The following is a 21,913-nucleotide window of genomic DNA, read 5'->3' as shown; positions in this document are numbered from 1 at the left end:
ACATTTTTTCTGTGCAGAAATAATTTATTAATTTGGTCAATCATAAATGTCTAATACATATATCACAACTGACGTCAAACTCCTGATAGCAACTTCCTACAAGAAATACCTAAAAATGTACTAATTCTGCTTCAATCAGATATTATACATTCCAACATATCCTCAGGGAGAGAGCATGATCAAATCTTGTAGCACAGTTGGAACATTTGGAGTTTTACAGAAAATGTCCTCAAATCAATGCATTTACAATATGGATTTTTTCCCCTTTTTCAGCAACCTTTGATGCCATTATTCTTTGAAATTTTAAACCATAAAATAATAGCTGTTTGCTGTACAAACTGTCCATACAGATATACAGACTAAGGAAAGTTTGTAGATCTCCATAGTGACAAAATATATTGGAAGAACTAGAAAAAGTCTGGCCCTTCAAAATTACACTGTTCCTTGTACAGTGGAAAAATACTTTCCTTAGTTTCCTGCATAATTTTTAAAACTATTATTTACTTCATGAATCTGTGTGTCATTCTTGAAATCTGTTTTATAAGTGTCCCTAGTTAAGAACATTATAAACAGCATTTGTGACCTGATCACAATAGTTTAGTTGGGAGTTGATAGCTGGAAGTTTTATAACATCAGAATCCTGATGTTTTGAATTATAGGATTAGCACCATAGTTTTGACATTAGAATCTGATTACCTGTCACTGCCTAATGGCTTCACCTGCACAATCATTTTCTTCCATACATCAGGGGTGAAATGCTCCCAGTTTGGACCGGATAGGGCAATCCGGTAGCGATTGTGGCAGGTGGTTCGGAGAACCGGTAGCAATGGCAGCACGAGGCTCTGCCCACCCGCCCAGGTGTCGTTACTTCCTGGTTTTACCCAGGAAGTAATGTGTTTTTTACCCTCTGTGCATACGCAAAAGGTTTTGCACATGCACAGAGGGTCTACGCCCGCATGTGATGTGTGAGTGCACACGAGCGTGCATGCGCAGCGCGTGCACTTCTGAACCAGTAAGGAAGGTAAGTAGATTTCATCTCTGCCATACATCCATCTTTTCATTAAGAAGTCAACAGGAGGAGGAATGACTTGCTGATGGCCAAGATGAACTTGGTAATGTCCAATGTTATCTGGATGCACGGACAATAAGCAACTTATATAAGAGAATGGATTCAGGATACAAAAACCTGGAGGTAAACAACACTTTCACTGTCAGTCACTTTAAGAAAGTAAATATAATTTTATATTATTGGTGAACATGGGGAAATATGCATCATAACACAAAACTCAAGTTACATATCTGTCAGACAATGAGATGCAAGTACACGAATGTGGAGTTATGTCATTACCGCACATACCATTTTAACTCAATCTTGGTTTGCTGCAAATGCAAATTTGCTGATCTCATTAACTGTCAATCAAAGTGCAAATTTAATCTTGCTCATCTGAGGCTATTTTAGTATTCATAATTATATAACAATGGTAATTGTTTACTGGATTAGATCCTGTTCTACTATTTAAGTAGCTATAAATGACTGCTGCTATTTGGCAAAGTAGTAACAGACTTATTAGCTGCCTAAAGCAAAGGTATTAGAAGATATCCTGACATTCTACCTCAGTTGAAACCTTTCCAACAAATTTTCAATAATATTGGGAACATTATAAACCAAACTTTTGGATAAATGTTTCAAATCCAGCACAAAGAAATATGAAATAATGTGGAATAGAGAACTAGGTAGGCTATTTCTCTAAGGTTTATGTAAATTGATTTCATTCTCATTCAAACTAGCATCAGTGAAAAGGCATTTCATTGCTAAAAGTTATACCCTTTATAATGGAATTTCCTTTTTTTTTTAAACATTTCCACATTTTCTATTCAAAAATATCATTCAGAAGTTATAAAGTGAACCATCTTTCCTTTGAAAGTGAATGAATATTTTGAAGAGAAGTTTTAAAAAGATCCTGCTTAATTTGAAAGCAACATTGAGACTTCTATAGTCTTTTCTAAAATTATTCATTTCTAAAGTTTTGGCACCCAAATAAAATAAAAATTCCAGCATTACACTAGCCAGCATGCATCTACTAACTGAACCAATCAGTGAATCTTCTCTTTTAGCAATATACACAGGACAACACATAATGAAAAAGGATGTTAACTGGATACAGCTACTGAGGAAAGTTTCTCTAGAAAGACGAATACTTCCTCCCAAATTCAGCAATATGGTGAGATTATCTTTCAAGGCTTGAAGAGTTCTATGTTCTTGTGCAAAGGCTAACAGTGTCTATGGGCACTGAAATGAAAAAAAAATAAAGCCTTAGTTTACAAATTACAAATGCCAATCTAAACTGCAGGAGAAATACATAACATATAGTAAAATAACCACAATGTACTGAAGGTTGGCTTCTTATATGTGCCAAGAATTGCTTTGAAGTCATTCAGATTCAGGAGATAGAGAAGAATATGAACATCTAAGCTGACTTTTTTACTTTTAGAAGAACATTTGCTGAAATAGGAATATGAATGTGGGGGAAGACTCACTTCATTTGAAGAATTTATGTTCTGTATCTACACAGTCATAAAATAGGTCTTCTATTTCTGAAGAATCAAGAATCTCAGAGCTAGAGAGTATGCCTTCCATTGCTTCCAAGCCCTGCTTTTCGAGGTTTAACATTATTCTTCTTAATGTCTGACCTTTTTCCTATGGAATGCAAAGGCCAATAGGAAATACAGATTAAAAGGATTTAAGCTGTAATCTTGTACAAATGTTTACAAATGCATCCATATAAAAATTCTCAGGAAACTAAAAAAGACCGAACTGCTTGTGCATTAACCATACATATAATAAAATTTAACAAATTATAATCCAGACTTTCCTAACTTGGTTACTTCCAGATTTTGCAACACTCAGAATTACTGAAAAGTGTGTAAGAACTGCAATTTCTAGAATTCCGTGTCAAAATTCTGAAAGTTGCTGACTAGGAGAAGATTGAGGTATACAGCAAGAAATATACCTCAATCAGAATAGAGCTGGAAAGGATCTTGGAGGTCTTTTAGTCCAACCCCCTGTTCAAGCAGGGGAGCCTATACCATTTCAGACAAATGGCTGTCCAGTCTCTTCTTTAAAACCTCCAGTGATGAAGCACCCACAATGTTTGAAGGCAAGCTGTTTCACTGGTTAATTGTTCTCACTGTTAGGAAGTTTCTCCTTAATTCCAGGTTGCTTTTCTCCTTGATTAGTCTCTATCCATTGTTTCTTGTCTTGCCTTCTGGTGCTTTGGAAAATAAGTTGACCCTTATGATATCACTGTAGTTGTTCTTTTCTCTAGACTATCCATACCCAGTTCTTGCAACCGTTCTCACATGTTTTAGTGTCCAGGCCTTTAAAATCATCTTAGCTGCTGTTCTCTGCACTTTTTCCAAAATCTCAACATCTTTTTTGTAATGTGGTAACCAAAACTCGATGCAGTATTCCAGGTGTGATCTTACAAAGAATTTATAAAGCAGTACTAATACATAACATGATTAAGGTACTTTTTCCTTTTTTTCTTTTTTTAATTTTTAAAACAAAGGTGCTTTTTTCAAGAGGCAACTGGACTTTTTAGTTTTTCTTTGAAGATGTTTCATTTCTCATCCAAGAAACTTCTTCAGCTCTGACTGGATGATGGGGAATGGAAGGATTTATACTCCTTGCAAACAGGTTGTTAAGTCACCTGGAGGTTTATCTGTGTCATCAGGGTCACCTGGGTGATGCAAATTGTTTGGAGCCTTCTTGGAACTGTTGAAAGGACCCTAGAAAGTCCAGTTGCCTTTTGAAAAAAAGCACCTTTGGGAAATGCATTCATTCATTCATTCAGTTTCTATCGCTGCCCATGTCCTATAGTGCACATGTTCACTTGAAAAAAGGTAGTTGAAGATACTATAAGTATTTCAGATATAAATACAGTTATAAATAAATATTTGCTTAGTGATGGTCATTGGGCTAGGATATCTGTAAGACATAATGCCACATCACCATGCCAACTTGCAACAGCAGTTCCAGCAGTGTCATCATTAAGTGAGTAACGTGCAATATCAGCATCCCATGATCACAGGAATGCCAGTTGTGACCGCCTGCTCGCTTCTCATTGGCTTTGCTTGTCAAAAGTTGGCAGTGAAAGTTGCAAATATTGTTCACGTGATTGCAGGTCACTGCAACATTGTAATAGTGAGCCAGTTGCCCAGCATTCGAATTGTGATCATGTGACTATGGGGATGCTGCAACAGCCACAACTACAAGGACCTATTGTAAGTATCCTTGTTCGGCACTATTGTACTGTCACTGAACAAATAGACATTAAGTCAGGACTACTTTCAGTGCTATATTGGACATGCATGCTGGAAAAAAGCAGTTGAAGATAATATTGTTAAGTATTTCACCTATCAGTATAAAGATACTGTAATTATAAAAGATAACATTCAATTTTTAACTATGTATGGAAAGTTACTTTTCTCCCATTACAATGTATGCCTCTTTCTGATTACAAAAACATCAACATATATAATATAGAATTAAGCTATCCTATAATTATGCAAAGAAGCAATCAGAAATAAAGGGAGCACAACCTTGTATATTTTATACAAGTATAAGAGAACTGCTTTTAAAATGCAAACCTGAAGTACTGAACAATTCAATCAATCGGTTTGATAATAATTAATAAATCGAATTAGAAGCCTTACCTCATCACTGTCTAAGACTAATCGGGCCTGCTGTCGCGCCTTGTACAGTTCATGTCTGCGATCAGGTTTCTCCTGAAACCGAGGAATTTTTTTCACAGGATCTTCACTACCAAAAATGGGTGATTGAACTTTAGGTACTATTTTCACACCATCCACAAAGATAAAAGGTTTAAATATGGACCTGAAAAAGGTTAGATGAATGACCAACTAAGTAATTATAGTTACAGATTGCATTGTCACCTAGCAGTTTATTTTCCTACAAACTAAAACAACCTACTCAAAATAAATCTGAGCATACCAATTGCATTAAATATATGCAATGCTTTTGACAAACTCTATTTACTTTTGCTAATAATTATATTAAAATTTAAATAATCATGTTAGGACTTTTTTATTGCCACTGATCACTCTTTTAATTGGTCTGTTTTGTCACACCATTCTGCACAAATTAAAAGCCACTTTGTGTCACATAAAATATCCCTTCAAGGATGTAGGCTTTTAATATTGCAATTTTCTGTATGGAGTTGTTCATAACAACTGGAATAGACACTGTGCTACTTTTAGGAATTGTCTGCAGTGTCCTTTTGCTGCTTTTGAATCCTTCTTCCCTTGAAACATCCTGTGATTAGAACTAATATCTGGAATTCACAAAATGTTTCGTTCAAATTTCTATTACTTCTAAAAATAAATTTAATATCATTTCCAATTAAAATATTTTTTTGATGTCTTAAATACAAAAAGCTTGAAAGTAATGGACAAACTACAATGCTAGACCCACTATGATATTTCTTGATGTATTATAAAGGTTAAAGGTTTTCTCTGTCCAGTCATCTCTGACTGGAACCTGTAATATCTGAGAGATGGTTTCATTATCATGTAGCCATCATGAAGTACGAAACACAGTAACCTTCCCACTGAAGTTGTGCCTATTTATCTACTTGCGTTTTCCTGCTTTTGAATTGCTAGCTGGGCAGGAGCTGTGGCATGTAACAGAAGCACATTCCTTGAATCTCAAACCCGGGCTGTCGACTTTTTGGCTGACAAGCACAGTGTCTTAAAACACTGAGCCATCATTCCACCCCTGTTGCATTATATGTTAATATAAGTGTTCACCTGTTTGCCTTTAGCAAGAAAAATCCAAAGAGTTGTATTCGCAGAAAGAAAAGATAAAGATGCAGGAAATGCTGACATGGCTAAATTACAGATAAACAAAAAGTTATTACCAAAAGAAAACAATATTAATACAGCTCCAGTGAAAACTTACCAATATACTGAAAAGATTAGAAATCAATTAAAGCTTATTCCTTCCAGTCTCTTTCATTATTTTATACATTCATAAAACAATAGTAGCTTTATTTATTTCTTTATAAATATGACAGTATCTTGCATTTTGTATCCAAAGCACAGGTGTAACTATTTACACCATTTATTTTACATTTAATAAGGTTTAGAGCTTTTTAAAAAATGAGGTCTTTTCTTCAGTTTAACATAGTTGTTGCTGAATCCCAAAAGGATGCATACTTCGGTTAAGGAGGCTCTGATAGTGCCCTGCTTTGAAGCATCTTTAAGCTTTGGAACAGCATAATTTAATGGATGTGTGATGTTTTCTAAAACAACCCCATAGTATTAGAAAAGTATATTTAAAAAATGAAGTTCCAATGCAGTGCAGAACAAAGAACTCTGGTAAAAAAAAATTAATTAACTAATGTGCATACATCTTAGATATATGAGCCCAACATAAATAATGAGAGTAAATTATGAAGAGTAAAGCAGCCTTGACATCCCAGGATCCGTTGCAGGCAATCTACAGGGCAATAGCTAACACAGCTGAGGCATTTAAATTGACAATAGGGTAGATCAAATCAGCTAACACAGTATTTCTCAAACTTAGCAAACTGAAGATCTGTAAACTTCAACTCCCAGAATTCCCGAGGTAGCATGCTGGCTGGAGAATTCTGGGAGTTGAAGTCCACACATCTTAAAGTTACTAGTATTGAACAACACTGAACTAATCTATCTTTTTTTTCACCCTTACAAAGCTGCCTTTACTCAACTAGATTTAAATTAGCAGCTGCAAAAATAAGTCCAGAGATTTGAAATAACAAAACAAAACTTTGAATATTTATTTACATAACCTTATTCAGAGAATAATGTATATTTTACCCATCCAAGATGTAAAATTAGTAATTAATTCTTGAAACTATTAAAAGAATGCTGGTACATCTAACATACTTGGATGGATCTGGTGTACCAGTGAAAAAATGAATGCATGGGGAAGTCAGATTCTGAGGTAAGATGGACACCATGCTTGCTGTTGTAAGAAAAGAGTCTGAATCCACAGAGATGCCCTCAGCCTTGTTACGTAATAGGTCAATCATTGTTTCCACAGTGATGTTGCCTGGAAGAAAAAAACAGAAATTGGGAATTTACTAGGGCATGATCATTTCAGGAGGAAAACTCTATTCCATTTTTTGCCAATGCATCTGGGAAGTAACAGGTTGTGTGAGGCTTTTTGAGTAAAATAGGGAAAAATGAATGCATGATTAAGTAGGATAGATCAGTGAAAGAAAAGTTGCAAACATAGAATAACAGGTAATATGATCACAGAATAAGAAATAAATTAATCATTATACTTATAACCGCTGTAAAAAAAATATTGGAAAACACTTCTTTGTAATATTTTTCTTTCTTTTTCTTCTATTTTTTTCCTTTTTTGAAAGGAAAACTGGCACTTTGATTTTCTTTACTTTTTCTTATTTTATATTAGTATTAGTTTTTATCTTCCTTTTTAAAAATAATTAATATATATAATTTTATATATTTATATAATATATAATTTTATATGTATATGCATATTTTATATGTATATATGTATATTTTTATGTGTGTGTGTATATGGTTATTCTCTATCTATTGCCAAGAGACAAAGGGAAAGATCCAGCAGGGTCCATAGAGATATCAAAAATAGGAAAAATGGAAGTTGCAATAATACATGCAGGGAAAGAGGCAGGATATCAAAGAGATCTCCCTTTCATACATATGCTTCTAAAGGAATTGTGATTTATAAAGATTTTTCTGGTGCTCTTATGTATGTTGCCTAACCTAAGCAACCTCCCAGATTTTGTGCAATCCCCAGCTGCCACCAACTTTCAATATGACATCATTCTTTTTCATGCCCCTAATATAGTTCATAAAGCCCAAGTAAGACCCTTAAATTGCAAATGCTTGTGCACCAGATCTAACTGAAAGTTCCTGTCTTATATAACTTACTCTCTCAAATATCACTTTGAACATTGCAGCCTAATATTGAGGGTAATGTTAAGCAGAATTATTATTAGAATTCAAAAAAGAGCAAAGGCAACAAAATAGATGCAAAATGGAATGTGATGTGGTTTTATCAATCCCTCTTTTTAGACAATTGTCTGCAGGATGAATTTGCAACTTTCACCATCAGATGAGCATGTTTCCCACCTCTGGTATTTGGAAACTCCAGCAGTGATTTTGGGAATCTTTCAGGATCCATGTTTCATTGACTACAGAACAATGTAATATTTTCCTTAGCATTGAGGAATATTGTGGGTCTAACAAACATAAAATAGATGGTCTGTGCTTTCAAATGTGCATCTAGCAATTCAGTTCAATGAATATAGATTTTCTATCATTTTCTATTTAATTAACTGGTCAACAAAATAACGATTATTTCTAAATTTTCTGAGGAATTGTTTAAGCTTCTCCTATGCAAAGGCAGTTGATGGGTGGGTTCCTTGCTTAAGATCATTACCTGGATAGGACCTTGAATTCTCTGCTCCAAGTTTCTCTTGTGCCCTTTTATGCATACATTATCTAATTTATTCTCTCGAATTTTTTGCCACTGGTAGTAATAAATTGTCAAGTTGCCCTCCTGCTCTAAACTTTTACGGTTTGAATCAGACTATGGGCAACAAAGTTACTTGCCTTCTTGCTTTTTTAAGGTCTCCATCCCCAAACAACAATTTGAATAATCATCAACTTGGGAAAATACTTCAGCAAAATTGAATTCCTTATCTGTGCTCCACCATCCTTTACTTTCTGCATAACTTCTAAGCTCAGGGTGTTCTGCGTCGATTTTTGTAGTTAAGGACAGACAGTTGCAAATACACTTCACTCCGTCTATAGAAACAAGAATAAAACATCTAAATAAAATATGACATTAAAAAACCTAAAGTGAATCCAATTTGCATTCAATAAAATCCTATTAGCTAAGTGCTAATGTTGTAACAGATTTAGAAGAGTTGCTCCACTGAATTGTGCAAAGCAGTAATGAACTGATTCTTTCTCACCTTTGCTGCATTTATAATAAATAGCAAAAAAACAACAACCCTTCACTCAAGTGTCTGTCACATTTAAGGAAGGTAACAAAAATAGATGCACAGAGTAGCTAGATGGATTTGCAAATATGCAGATATACCTAATATATAAATCCCATTCAGAAAAATAATCAACATACTTGTTCTATAATAAAACATGCTTGGCAGCTTGTAAGCAAGATAGGAGACTGACCTCAAACCTCCCTTGTCTGGTTCGAAAGAACAAAAGTTTAATTTTAGCTTCAAGATGGAAGAAAAGAGGCTTGCCTGGCTAAGGCTAAATGAAGTTTATTTTGCCTTACTCTTTCTGATTAAAAAGATTTAATCTTAAGGCAGCGAACAGGGAGACTACTAGAGATGTGTAATGGAACTTATGGATGAAGGCAGTGGTGAAATCCTCTGCGGGTTGCCACCGGTTCACTGCCCGTGTATGCGCGGTGCGTGCCAAACACACACGTGTGCTTGCACAGTATACCAAATGCACACTTCACGCAGGAAAAGGAGCCTTTTGAAGGTAAGTAGAACAGTGAGGGGGGAACAGCTGTGCCGCACAATTTAGATTTGCTAGAAAGCAGGATTTCCTGCTTTCTAGCGAATATAAATCTTGCGGCACAGCTAATCGTCAGAAATACCGGTTCGGATGAACCAGTAGCTTTTTTTACTACTGGTTCATCCAAACCTCTGCGAACCGGTAGCATTTCACCCCTGGATGAGGGAAAGAGATGCTGCCTAGGGAATAACCAGACAAGAAAGGGAAGAGCCCTTGGTCATTTAAGGATCAAAATAAGAAACTTAGGAAGGACCCAATCTAATTGATCAGATGGTTAAAAATGGTGATGGGAAGTCTGTACTGTCAGACTTGCAAGATTCTGTTACTGTGATATAGCTTTATAATAAAGTAGCTTTAGCTCATCTAGTTGTGTTTCCTGACTTGTTTACCTAAGAAGGACACAAAAAATGTGAATGAGAATAAGAGAGAAAAAATGAGCAGAATGAGCCAGAAAGAGAACTGGTAAGAACTTCAAGAACAATTCTTACTACAAATGGCAAAAGTCTGAAAAATGGATGGAGGATGGAGAAGTAAACTGCCTAAGGCTGTGGTCAAAAACAATGCATTGGGGTGAGGAAGGGGCAAAAATTTAGGCTGGCCGATATGTGTGTGGTATGTGGTGTGTGGATGTGGGTGTGTGAAGCAAATAGTAATTTGCTTCATTATCTATTGGCTATTCATGATTTAGTGAGAGAAAGTCAGAGAAAAACTGTTTTCATACTTTAAGAATTCTAAATGATTAATTTTTAGAAACAATTTGAAGATCCTTGCACCAGTCATTTTACTCTACAGTTCTTTTGGAACTCAGATCCATTTTGTTTTCTGACTTTCAGATTTGAAGATTTCTAACTTCTATTTTGTAAGCTGCCTGGAGAATTCTAGTTGGGTGGTGATACGAAAAGATAAGTATATATAAAAGAAATAAAATCTGAATTTATACTGTGTCACATTGGAAATTCACATTTTACAATATTTTCTTTTAAGTAGTGGATGGGGATAAAAATTAAAATTAAAGCAGACCTATAATTTTTTCTGCTGCCCAATATTTTCCAATAGTATCCAACACCCAAGCTTCTTTTCTGTCTACTATCAGATAAGCAGACAGGAAAGTATGGCACATATTTCCATCTTCATAGTAATTTCCACCTTGACCATATTCTTCCAGCAGCGAGACAATGACATCCAAGGCTTCTTTAGCAGTTGAACCTCTTTCAAGCCCAAGTCTGGGAAGGGAATAAAAAAAAAAGCTATTTAGTTACAGAAGTACTTAGAATTTAACTTTAATTTATATACAGAAAAGAAGAAAACAATGTAGCTATCTGTTGAGTAATTAAATAAAGTCTAAGCAGTGTTTTTCAAACTTGGAAACTTGAAGATATGTGGACTTTAACTTCCAGAATTCCTCAGCTAGCATGCTAATTGCCAGGCTGAAAAAGCACTGGTTTAAACAAACAATGATTGCACATGTTTTCTGGGGAATTATTGGTACTGTATAACACCACAAAGTCAACTGTACGACAACAATGCAACAGTTAACCTCACATCTTGAAAAGAGATGTCCTTAGCAGGGGCGGGTTTCAAAACCCATTGCTACCGGTTTGCTCATGGATATGTGTGTGCTCGCGTGCATGTGTGCATGCATGACGCTTTTGCACATGCGCAGAAGCGTCTGAGCAGGTGGCCAGTGGCTGCCGCTGCTGCCGCTACCGGTTTGCCTGATCCGGGGCGAACCACTAGCAAACCACCACTGGTCCTTAGCAAATATGAATGGTAGAATAAAAAACCGCTTCCTTTGTCTTTTTGCAAATATTCTTCAAGAACTGTACTCTCCAGGCTGATACTGTTCAGTTATATTGGTATTATGTTAGTAAGTTCTCAGAAAGTAAAACCAGCATCTTGTTCAACAGACATGGAGGGTGTCAGGTTGAGCAAATCTATCTTGGTTATTTCCTGGAGCCCAATCTGTATCAGCTGTAGATCAACTATTTAAAAAAGAGAAAAGGGAGGAAGAGGAAGAGAATAACTGTAGAGGAAAGTTTTATTTTAAAAATGCAGCTGGGTAATTTGAAATCTATTCCAGATAGCTTTGCAAATTGTTGTCTTCTAGGTGGACAGGATGTTGGATAAACATTAAGTGTTTGTGGTTTATTAAAGTGCTTAAATGAATAAAATAGCTTACTGAACCAAATTCTATTTAACAGGAAAAGGAGGCAGAAAAAGCTACTAATTTTTTAAAAGTGTCAAGAACAGTCTGATTAGCAGTTTGGGGGTTATAATGAATTGGGCACAAGAAAATATGTCAAATATAATTACTATTACTCTAGGATGAAACAATGGAGGGAATAAATCTCAATGTGTGTGAGAGAAAGGGAAAAAGGAAGGATGGATGGATTTTCTGGGTCCATAAGCAGACCTCAGAGAATATGTAGCTTTAGCTGCTAGATCTTGTCCATGAATTTTAAAAAAATCATTAATCAGAGGTAGGTTTCACATAATTTTACCACCAGTTCACCACACACCAAACGTGTTAACGTGCATGCATGCTCGCTTCTCTCTGCTCACGCGCGGCTTGCATGCATCCATGCAGCTTAGAAAACATGGCTAAACAGAACAGCATAGTGCCAGGGCAGATTGCCACTACCAGTTCGCCCGAACTGGCTGAATACCACCACTGTCATTAATATACTGTAATACACTGATAGAACAGAATATTGATGGTTCAGGGTTGAACTGTGGGCTTCACTTCACAAAGTCTGAAATAATAATTACATTTTGCATATAATCTGATAAATACACTTGTGCATCACTATATTTGAATGAATTTTGTTTTTTGTTTTTGAAACAGAGTGAATTTTGTTTTTGAAACAGAGTGACCAAAAGTATTACCAAAAGTACTTACTTACTTACTTACCGTATTTTTCAAAGTATAAGACACACCGGAGTATAAGACACACCTACCTTTTTTGGTGAGGAAAAGAAGAAAAAGAAATCTCCCTCTGTCTCTGAGCAATTTTGCCTCTTTGCAGCAAACCGCAAACAGCCTGCTTTACTTTCATTTTCGTTTTCAGCATAGCTTGATTAGCACAAGGAAAAAAAATATATGTTCCAGCAATTTACCTCTTTGCAGCAAGCAGCTGAGCCCTGCGCAAAAAAAACTGAGAGCAAATCAGCTGAGAGTCAGGAGGCCAATCCAATCAACTTGTGCTAATTAGGCAGTGCTGAAGCTGAAAGGAGATGCTTTTTCTTGCTGTTTGCTTGCAAGAAGGTAACTGCTGGGAGGCAGAGGCCAAAGGGTGGGGGCCAGTGGGTGGGCAAGGCTACATTCAGTGTATAAGACGCACCTAAATTTTCACCCCCTTTTAGGGGGGAAAAAGGTGTATCTTATACTCTGAAAAATACAGTACTTACTTACACTATTGAGGGGCAAATGACATGAGTTTTGTAATTTGTTAACTAACATAGTTACTTTGTATTTTAATTTGATTTATTTTCTCTCTTTTAAAATGATGTTCAGGTTTATTAGCTTTTAACATTCTTAAACTGATAAGCAATCTGGAAATTAGCTCCAGATAAGAAACAGTTTCTAAGTACAAATTGGGGTGGTCTGGTTTATTTCTTTTGTGAACTCCAAACAACTTTGTTCCTCCAATTACACCTTCTTATGTCAGATCTCATTTTAGTGAACATGTGCGATATTATGGGATGCAAATGTGTAACATGTTTGACTACATGTAACTGATTGCTTATGCAAAGGGGAGGTTACTTTTACCCTGTCCAATCAATTTTCCTCTTGCATTTTCTTTGTTGTGTTAACTATAAAAAGGAAGGAAACATGGGGTTCAAGGTTTTTTCTCTTCCTTGATAAAATGCCATTTTATCAAGTTACCCTAATAAATTGATCTTTATTTATTTAAGTGATCTTCCAACTCAGTTGCTTATTGGGAAGGTAAACTGAGGTAGAACCTAGGGCCAGATTTGGCTTTCTCGATCTATCTATCTAGCTGTCTAGCTATTTATCTATTTACCTACCTCCAGTGTTTTGTGAGATTTTCAGAATCACTATACCAAATGATACGTTGTTTTTAATCTGCTAGTATTCTGGACCAGTCCCATAAATTCCTTGTTCATAAGATGAGCTTCTCACCTCACAAGATCCATTCCCAGGAGAGCTTCAGTTTCAGAGGCTGCTTCTCTGGCTAGCACAGCTTCATTAGCAATGAAGACTCCATGTTCATTGGCTCCCATTTCAGCCCCCCAGAGCCAGGAAGGTCTGCTCAGTGCAATAGCATTTGTCTTAGGTACTTGATCTATTTCAATGTATGTGCACTGTACAGAAAAAAGGAGATTCATTTATTTATTTAATAGATTTTATCCCACCTTTATTACTTTAGAGTGATTCAAGGCAGCAAACATTCATTATGCTCCATCTTCCTCCTCTTTCCCCCCGCAACAACAACCCTGTGAGGTGGGTTGGCCTCACAGCCACTAAGAAAGTGACTGGCCCAAAGTCAGCCAGATAGTTTTCATGCCTAAAACAGAACTAGAACTCATGGTCTCCAAATTTCCAGGCCAGTAGTTTAGTATATCAAATTATTACTCAGTCTTCATCTTAAAATGTTAATATTCATTTTAGATATTGGAATGGACTACATATAATTTTTATTTTAATAAACACTAAAGCATTCAGGTTTGCATGAAATTCCTAATAAATTCTTCCTCAACCTGCAGTGTTCAAAATTCCCAGCTACAATGGCTAAATTCTAGAAATTGCTGTCTGAACATCATGAGTGAAGCTAGATTAGAGAAAGCCATTGTATTGTAGTTTATTATCTTATTACAATTAAACATGAATTATATAAGCAGCCTTAAAGAGTTATAAGAGAAGCTAGGTGACTTATGCCTACAATCTTTTTTAAAGATTTCAGATGCATTCATGGCCTCAGCATATCAGAAATTATTATAAATGTAATACTTTCTGATGTGTTGAGGCCATGAATGCATTATTATTATATTTATAATAAAATCTGGATAGCTGAGTCTATAATCTCAATGCTGAAGAACCAAACATCTCTATGAATAGACTACCCTTTTTAAAAAGGCTCTAAAATTGACCATCTGGGACAAATGAATTTATCTAATCACAATCCTGAGGATCCAACGGCCACATAAATTCATTCTACTGAAATACTTATGGTGTTTTTCTGCAGATTTAAAACAGAAGATTTAAATATATCACAATCTGTCTTTGGAAAATAGGAATATCACTGTTATGATGAACATATTGATATCTGATAAAGAAGATCGGTTAACCTCTGTATATACCTGTAATAACTGTATATACTGTTTCAGATAGCAGAACCAATGGGGAACAGACAATTGGAAGGAAGGAAAAGAAAAATAATATTTTAAGATGCTCTACAAGTGTTTCAACTATTTTCAGAAATATTTTGCCAGAACCTCAAATATTTTTATTTACCTCAACTTTACATCCTGGATCATAAGTAGCAGAAGCAAAATAAACTACCTCCTGAACTTCATCACGAGGACGTGCAGAATTTTTTCCAACTACTACATGGCCATCTTTAGTAGATGGTGGAAATGCAACAAAACAATAACTGGGAGGTGCTACATCCATCCTAAAACATAAAAGGTAGAAGTATATATTAAAGATATTAGTTTGCCTTATTTCGGGATTAGAACCTGTATTAGAACTGGCTGCACAAATTCAGATATAGTTTTTTTTAAAAAAATTAAAAAAAAATTAAAACTATTTATTTAACAACTGCATATAACCTGACGCTATCCATGATTGGGTACGAGAGTAATTACTATTTTCTAGCTTTAAAAGAAATTAGCACATGAAAACTGAGGGCATAATCCAGTTTTATTGATTATTGTTTCGAGTCATTATGCCTGCGTTCAGATAAAATACCTGTATCACTTTTGATGCATGTCATACCAAACAAGATAATGGCCAGAAAATAAAATCTCATTCTTTAAAACTAATGAAGTGACAACTTGCAATAAATTTTTCATTGTCAAGAGCAAGATGCTCTTTTATATATGATATATATTAATTTCAAGAGCAACTGACTGTATACAGTAATGCTATTTTTAAATTGTATACATATTTTATTAAATACAATATTTAATTATACATATGACAACAGCGGCAAGAATAATATAAGCCCAAAATTGGAAAAATAATAATACACCAACGGAAGAAAATTTGATTAGAAAAGTTTTGGAGTGCGCAGAGATAGACAAGCTCACAAAAAAAAAATACAAGAAAAGGAGGAAACAGAATACTATATGGTATGGGAGAAATGGTATGATTGGTTAGAGGAGAGGTATAAAGGGCAAGGAAAGAGTAAATAAGGAAGATATAGGAGTTGAAAAGTAGTAACAAACAAGTGGAAATGGAACAGACATAGAAGGTATGATTGAAATTGAGTACATTATTATCTTTATGTATATAAATCAATATTAGAATCATATGTATAAATGGTAAATTGAAGTATGGGAGAAAAATAGATATGTAAGAAATGTTTACTGATGCAAGAATGTTGAAAAGAAGAAAATTGTAAAAAATTCTTTTTTTGTTTTAAAAAAACTGTTTAATAAAAATTATATATATATATACACACACATACACATACATATACATACATACATACATACATACATACATACATACATACATACATACCTATATGGAATGGAATGGAATGGGGATGGATGCTAACCTCAACTTGAATTAAGGACCTGCTACTGCAAGAAATGAACAAAAATTGTTTTTTTCCTTCTCTAAATTCTACTTATAATCCAAGGCTGATTTTCACAGAAACCGAGGGACACATAAAAGGTATGTGCTATGAAACTAGGATAGCTGGCAAATCTCCAACTCCTGCTTCTTTCTTGGGGTACAGCTGTTACCATAGGTTTTAAATATCTTATTAAGGCTGATTCTCAAGCAGAATTTCTCTGTAGTTGAGTTTTATTTTAAGATAAGGAAGTGCCAGACTTGTAAAAAAAATTGCATGCATTTATAGCACTAGAAATAGGCCACCACACTGTGCAATGGTTCACCCTGAAACAAGCAAGGAAAAGGGGGAGGAGTTGTCTGCCAATCTTTTGTTTCAAATGGGTCAGCCATCAACTTTGGGTGCAAATACAGTCACTAGGAAACAGCCTCTAGAAAGCCTCAAGGAGTGTGGGAAAATCAAATGGCTTTGCAATTTCACTGAACTGAAAAAATGGGAGATTGTTAGTTTTTCTGACTTATTGCCCTAATGTTTTAGTTCCATTAACCATGCTCAGGATGCTTCCACTTGTCTGTCATAGGTTGGAAACTCAGCTTAATTGAATTGGTGGCCTGCTTTCTTTGAGTGCCGATCACGATCCTTTTTTAGGATTTCTTCAAAAGTTCAAATATAATAGCCTATGTTTTTCAGGCAACCATTTCTATGGGACCCCATTCCTTCCCCTCCCTCTTTTTTCTTGCTTTTAAATCAACAGAAGCAGATGGGTAGGAGCATGTATTGAACAGTATAAATAAACTCAATGAAAAAATAAATAGCATCCTCCTCATTATGTCTTATCTTTCAGGAAAAATGCCAATATAAACACTGTGATGGGGATAGTGTTTCTTTATTAAATATAACTATTTTATAGATGTTTCTGGATTCTTTACAAGTACTCCAAAACAGGTTTCACAATTAATTTAGACGATACATACAAGCTTGCTTGTCAAAGCGTTTAACCCTACTTCACAGTGAGAACACCAGTCTTCTAGAATCTCTATACCTGTAGCTGTAGTAGTCTTAGTAGCTGCACAGAAACAATTCTGACTGCCTGAAAAAAAAGACTGCATCTTCTGATACCCAGCCCTCCCTGTCCTTTATATGCATCAATGTTACACCTCAACTATGAAACTTCTGATTAAAGATGTCATGACAACATCCTGCCCTCTGATAGCTTTTTATCACCTACATATTGTCCTAATTTATAAAGCATTAATCTACAATAGTGTAGATTTTATTAGAATATATTATCTGTTTGCTTTTAGTTGATTGATCAATTGATCAGTTGGTTGGTTGGTATTAAATGGTCAACAACTCTGCATCTTCATGCTGATTGTAAGTAAATTGGAAAATACTGAATAGGTTTAGCAGCATGAACCACAACATGTAAGACAAGCTATCATTTCTATAACTCTAGACAGTGAAAGCAATTAAGGATCTCAGTATGATATCTTAATCAGTAAATGTACAGTATATTGTTGACTACCATACAAGAAAGCTACCAGCTACTAGCTATCTTAAGTTATTTTATATGATATACTAGTTATCTGTAAATTTCATCCAAACTATTTATTACAACCTTTAAAGTTCTAAGCAACCTATGTAGAAATATGGAGATGGAGATAATTGTAATCTCTTTCGTTATTATGTCATACATTAAAAAGACTTGTAGTCTAATTCTCTGTACTAAGTTTGTTATATAGCTAGAAATTGTACTTGCTACAAAGTGATAATTCAATTGTACTTACCAAACCTTTGGGTAAGAAACCAAAAAGCAATTATCAAAATCTATTTGGGGATAAAACCAAGCAATTGTTCTCAAATATTCAAAATTCTGTTGAATATTCTTTTGCTATTAGTCAGCCAAAAAGGTTGCTCAGATAATGCAGTCTTGTTACCCAGTATTGGGTACTGGGTACACATTGCACAACAGAATTTGTTTAATTTACACTTAACATGCTGTTGAATTTCAATCATCATAGTTAATAAACCATGCTTTATCGTGAAAATCCAGCCAACTGTGGCCTAAGTGTGAAGTAATACCATGTCTACCAGTGGCCATTAGAGGATTTTGAAAACTTACTTTTGAATAGTTAAATGTATGTCTAAATATATAAAACTTTTTCTACCCTAGTAATTTCCAAATGTTTTACAGTGAACTGTAACTCTCGTCATCCCAAAGGGTGATGGAATTTCCAACATGACATATCTGGAGGTACAGAGCTGAAGCTGCCTTATATCTCATCATTTATTTCCTTCTATTTCAGGGTACATATTCTTTCAGCATGTCAGCTGAATGTTGCAAAAGGGGATCACGTAATCCATCAAAAATATGAGTCAGTTGCCAAATGTCTGAATTGAAATCACATGCCTATGAGAATTTGCAACAGTCATAAGTATGAAAAAGGGTCATAAGTACAAGTTAGGGACTTGTACTTCTATGTTTCAAAATTTCTATGAATTATTTATGCAGTAACCTCTTCTATCCTTTACCCCATAATTTTTGTATGACATTTCAAAAAAAAGGCACACCCATCTTCATTCAATATTATGCACAAGGATCCAGTTGGGATGGGATGGGATGGGATGGGATGGGATGGGTTGAGTTGGGATGGAATGGAATGGAATGGAATGGAATGGAATGGAATGGAATAGAATAGAATAGAATAGAATAGAATAGAATAGAACAGAACAGAACAGAACAGAACAGAACAGAACAGAACAGAAACTGTTCTTGCAGATCAGGAATTGATCCAGGGATTATACTTGGGTTTATGTGTGCTCTGCTACTAACCTATGACCCCTTCCGAGAATGCCAGAGATCTTGTATGGATGCATAGATAGAAGGACTAGGAAAACACAGTTAAAATCTTACATCCCATGGTGATCTATGACTGTAACAATCATTTATTTGATTAGATGTTATCTATAATACAAATAAAAAAGCATGGCTACAAATATATTAGAAAAGAAAAAAGCTTTGCAGATATTTGCCTATAAATGTCATTGGGACTTGCTTCAGTCATGGAACTGACTAAAATATACAAGACTTGCACAATAGACCAAATTCTTTTAAATAGATACTGATATAGATAAGCGATGTTCTGGACACATAACCCAATTCAAGTACAAAAAGATTGAGGAAAAAATGCCTTTAGCAGAGCTAATCAATTATTAAATAACATATTAAAGATTGCAATCTTTAATCTACACTGCATTCATTACATATCAGCAGCAAAAGCAAAGATTGCATCTTAAAATACAAACACTTGGCTTTGAAGAATTACTGAATTACTGTAATGGTAATTTAACAACTGTGTTTACTGAGACTGTTTAATACATTGTTTTTCAGGTTATGAGCCAGGACTTTATTGTTCATAATTTTAGATTGCATCTAGCAGTTTGCAAATTGCAGCAAAGGTTCTTGTTTCAATCTGTCCCTCACTATTGTTACTATTATTTAAAGGCAGCCATCTGAGACAGTCCTGTAAAAATTCTTCAGATGATATACATATCCTTCAGATTATACACACATACACACAAATTTCGTCTCCTTAATAATGCTAAGTCATACCTGTAAGTGAAAGAGAGAGATAGAGCTCATTTAACATTATGTATGATGAATGAACTGATTCTGGTTCCATCAGCTGTCAAAATCAGTAGATATTTAACACCATAATTAAATGGGTATACTGTAATAAGCAGCTACAGTATCTCTTATCTCAATATACCCACTGTTCATCTGAATTATACACAATCTATAATTTATTCTACTTTCAAGTAAGCCCTATAAATATGATGGAGTGGGTGGGGTTTTTTTCTATCATTCTTTTATCATTTGGTGCATTCCAGATGTGTTAAGACTACAATACTTAGAAGCTCAGGCAAATGGAGCCAAAACTGGAGAATAATAATGGGAGTTGTCATTCCAATGTATCTAGGCTGGACCAGGCTGGAAAAGCTCCAGTGAATCAAATTTTATATTCCTCACACTATACTGTGGGGCATAATGTGAACTGATAGTTGAGTGACAGGAAAAGATTTCTATGCATCGTGATACAGGTCGCACTAATACTAAACCATGGTTTGTTTTGCCATGGTTTAGTACCTTAAGAAAAACTGTGGGGATTGGTCTATTAAACCATACAGCACAGTATTTTCAGACCCATATCAGTGACTTCTAACAACATGCCAAGCCAAATTAAAACTGCTTAGCCCAATGCTTGAACCCAACCTAATGCTAACCCTGATCAATGCATTGAAGTAACCATTGTGGACCACGGACCATTGGAACAAAGCTTTTAAAATCTCTTTTTGCTGGTGATCATCCTCACATCCTCTTGCAAAAATCATCACCTACTGCTGAGACATCACTATCCTAGAAGCTCTGAAGCTCTTTCTGATGCTCCTGGTTTCTTTCTAGTAAAAACATCCACGAAAAAGGGAAAGGAGAAAAGGCAAAGGCGATCCACAGCCTTCTCGGTCCCCCCACGGATCTGGCTGCAAAAGAGAGGAGGGGAGGAGAGAAGCCTTGCGAGACTCCCTGAGGCGATTTAGACTGGCGCTGACTGCACATCATACCAAGGCAGTCCGCAGCTCGGAGCCTGAAGGCTGAAGGGCTGAAAGGGAGGCCGGGCTGAAAGCGTTCACAGGCGATGCGCAGCAGCATGCATGCCCTTGACGCCCAGCTGGCATCGCAGAGCATCCTTTCTCCCCCTTCCGGCAAGGAAAGAGACGAGACTCACCTCTGGGGCCACTTTCGAGACGCTTCCCCGTGGATCTTTCTCCGCCGACGGCTGCTTCTCTTTTCGCGGACGCCAGGGGGAAAGAGGCTCGGCTCCAGGTAAGAGGCAGGCTCCCACTCACGTGAACAACTTTGCCAGCAGCACAGGAGAGAGAAGGAGGGAGGGCGGACGTCAGCGACTGCTCTGCCACCTCACCGCTCGGTTGGCGCCGCCTTTGTCGCAGCAGCTGACGCTCGCCTTCCCTGCGCTGGGCTCAGACGGCGGGGCTGCTGCGGCGAGACTAGGGCGGGAGACAGCGGGAGGAGAGGATTAGAGCTCTTTCTGCCATACAGCGGCGGAGGGGGCACTTAGAAAACATCGGCCTGTCCCGGGGTGCGGAACATGAACGCCGCGCTTCTGAGCATGAACAAAGTGACATCTCAAACCAAGTTGCTAAGTAGGAGGGAAATGTAGAAATGATAACATTTCCCTCTCTTTCCCGAACCCTCCGAGGTGGGGTTCAGGAAAATTAAGAAAGCTGGGGTTGATTTAATAATTTGTCTAAAGCCCGTTGTGTTTTGTTGATTTTGTTGGCATTGTAGTCTGGACTGCCTATGGGATTTTATGTTTTTAACTGTTTGGGGTTATTTTTTATTTAGCTTTATACCGTACCAGAGCAAGCAAGCAAGCAAACAAACAAACAAATGAATAAATAATCTGAAGAATTATAGTGATTGTGATGGGAGATAAAGCAAATATGTTGGAAGAAGCAAA

At 36.0% G+C, this 21,913-nt stretch overlaps 1 protein-coding gene across 6 annotated transcripts; it reads right to left on the bottom strand.

The window, feature by feature from the left end:
- Positions 1-3: 3 nt before the first annotated feature.
- Positions 4-21,440, bottom strand: SCRN1 (secernin 1). Of its 6 annotated transcripts, none has more exons than XM_034402044.3 (9): positions 21,161-21,440; positions 15,089-15,248; positions 13,757-13,938; positions 10,633-10,835; positions 8,671-8,865; positions 6,949-7,114; positions 4,717-4,897; positions 2,539-2,698; positions 4-2,290 (listed from the first exon to the last, which is right to left on the bottom strand). In XM_034402044.3, exons 2-8 carry the CDS (start codon positions 15,245-15,247, stop codon positions 2,540-2,542), a joined length of 1,245 nt encoding a protein of 414 aa, XP_034257935.2. In that variant the 5' UTR covers position 15,248; positions 21,161-21,440; the 3' UTR covers positions 4-2,290; position 2,539. The 6 variants fall into 6 exon arrangements, with proteins under 6 accessions (XP_034257935.2, XP_060541726.2, XP_087748737.1 ...); XM_060685743.2 differs by lacking the exon at positions 21,161-21,440 and adding an exon at positions 19,210-19,341; XM_087892611.1 differs by lacking the exon at positions 2,539-2,698.
- Positions 21,441-21,913: the final 473 nt, after the last annotated feature.

The sequence above is a fragment of the Pantherophis guttatus genome, chromosome 4, assembly GCF_059756535.1.
Source record: "Pantherophis guttatus breed Tessera chromosome 4, ASM5975653v1, whole genome shotgun sequence".
Lineage (NCBI taxonomy): Eukaryota > Metazoa > Chordata > Lepidosauria > Squamata > Colubridae > Pantherophis > Pantherophis guttatus.
Note: the sequence above shows the minus strand (reverse complement) of the source record. Positions and strands in the feature narration are given on the sequence as shown.

Coding starts and splice junctions, on each gene's coding strand:
- SCRN1 (XM_060685743.2), bottom strand. CDS start 19,253: ATGCATCCATACAAGATCTCTGGCATTCTCGGAAGGGGTCATAG. Junction 13,939..15,088: donor ATCCAGGATGTAAAGTTGAG/GTAAATAAAAAT, acceptor TTTTCTGTACAG/TGCACATACATTGAAATAGA. Junction 10,836..13,756: donor CTGGGAATGGATCTTGTGAG/GTGAGAAGCTCA, acceptor TTCCCTTCCCAG/ACTTGGGCTTGAAAGAGGTT.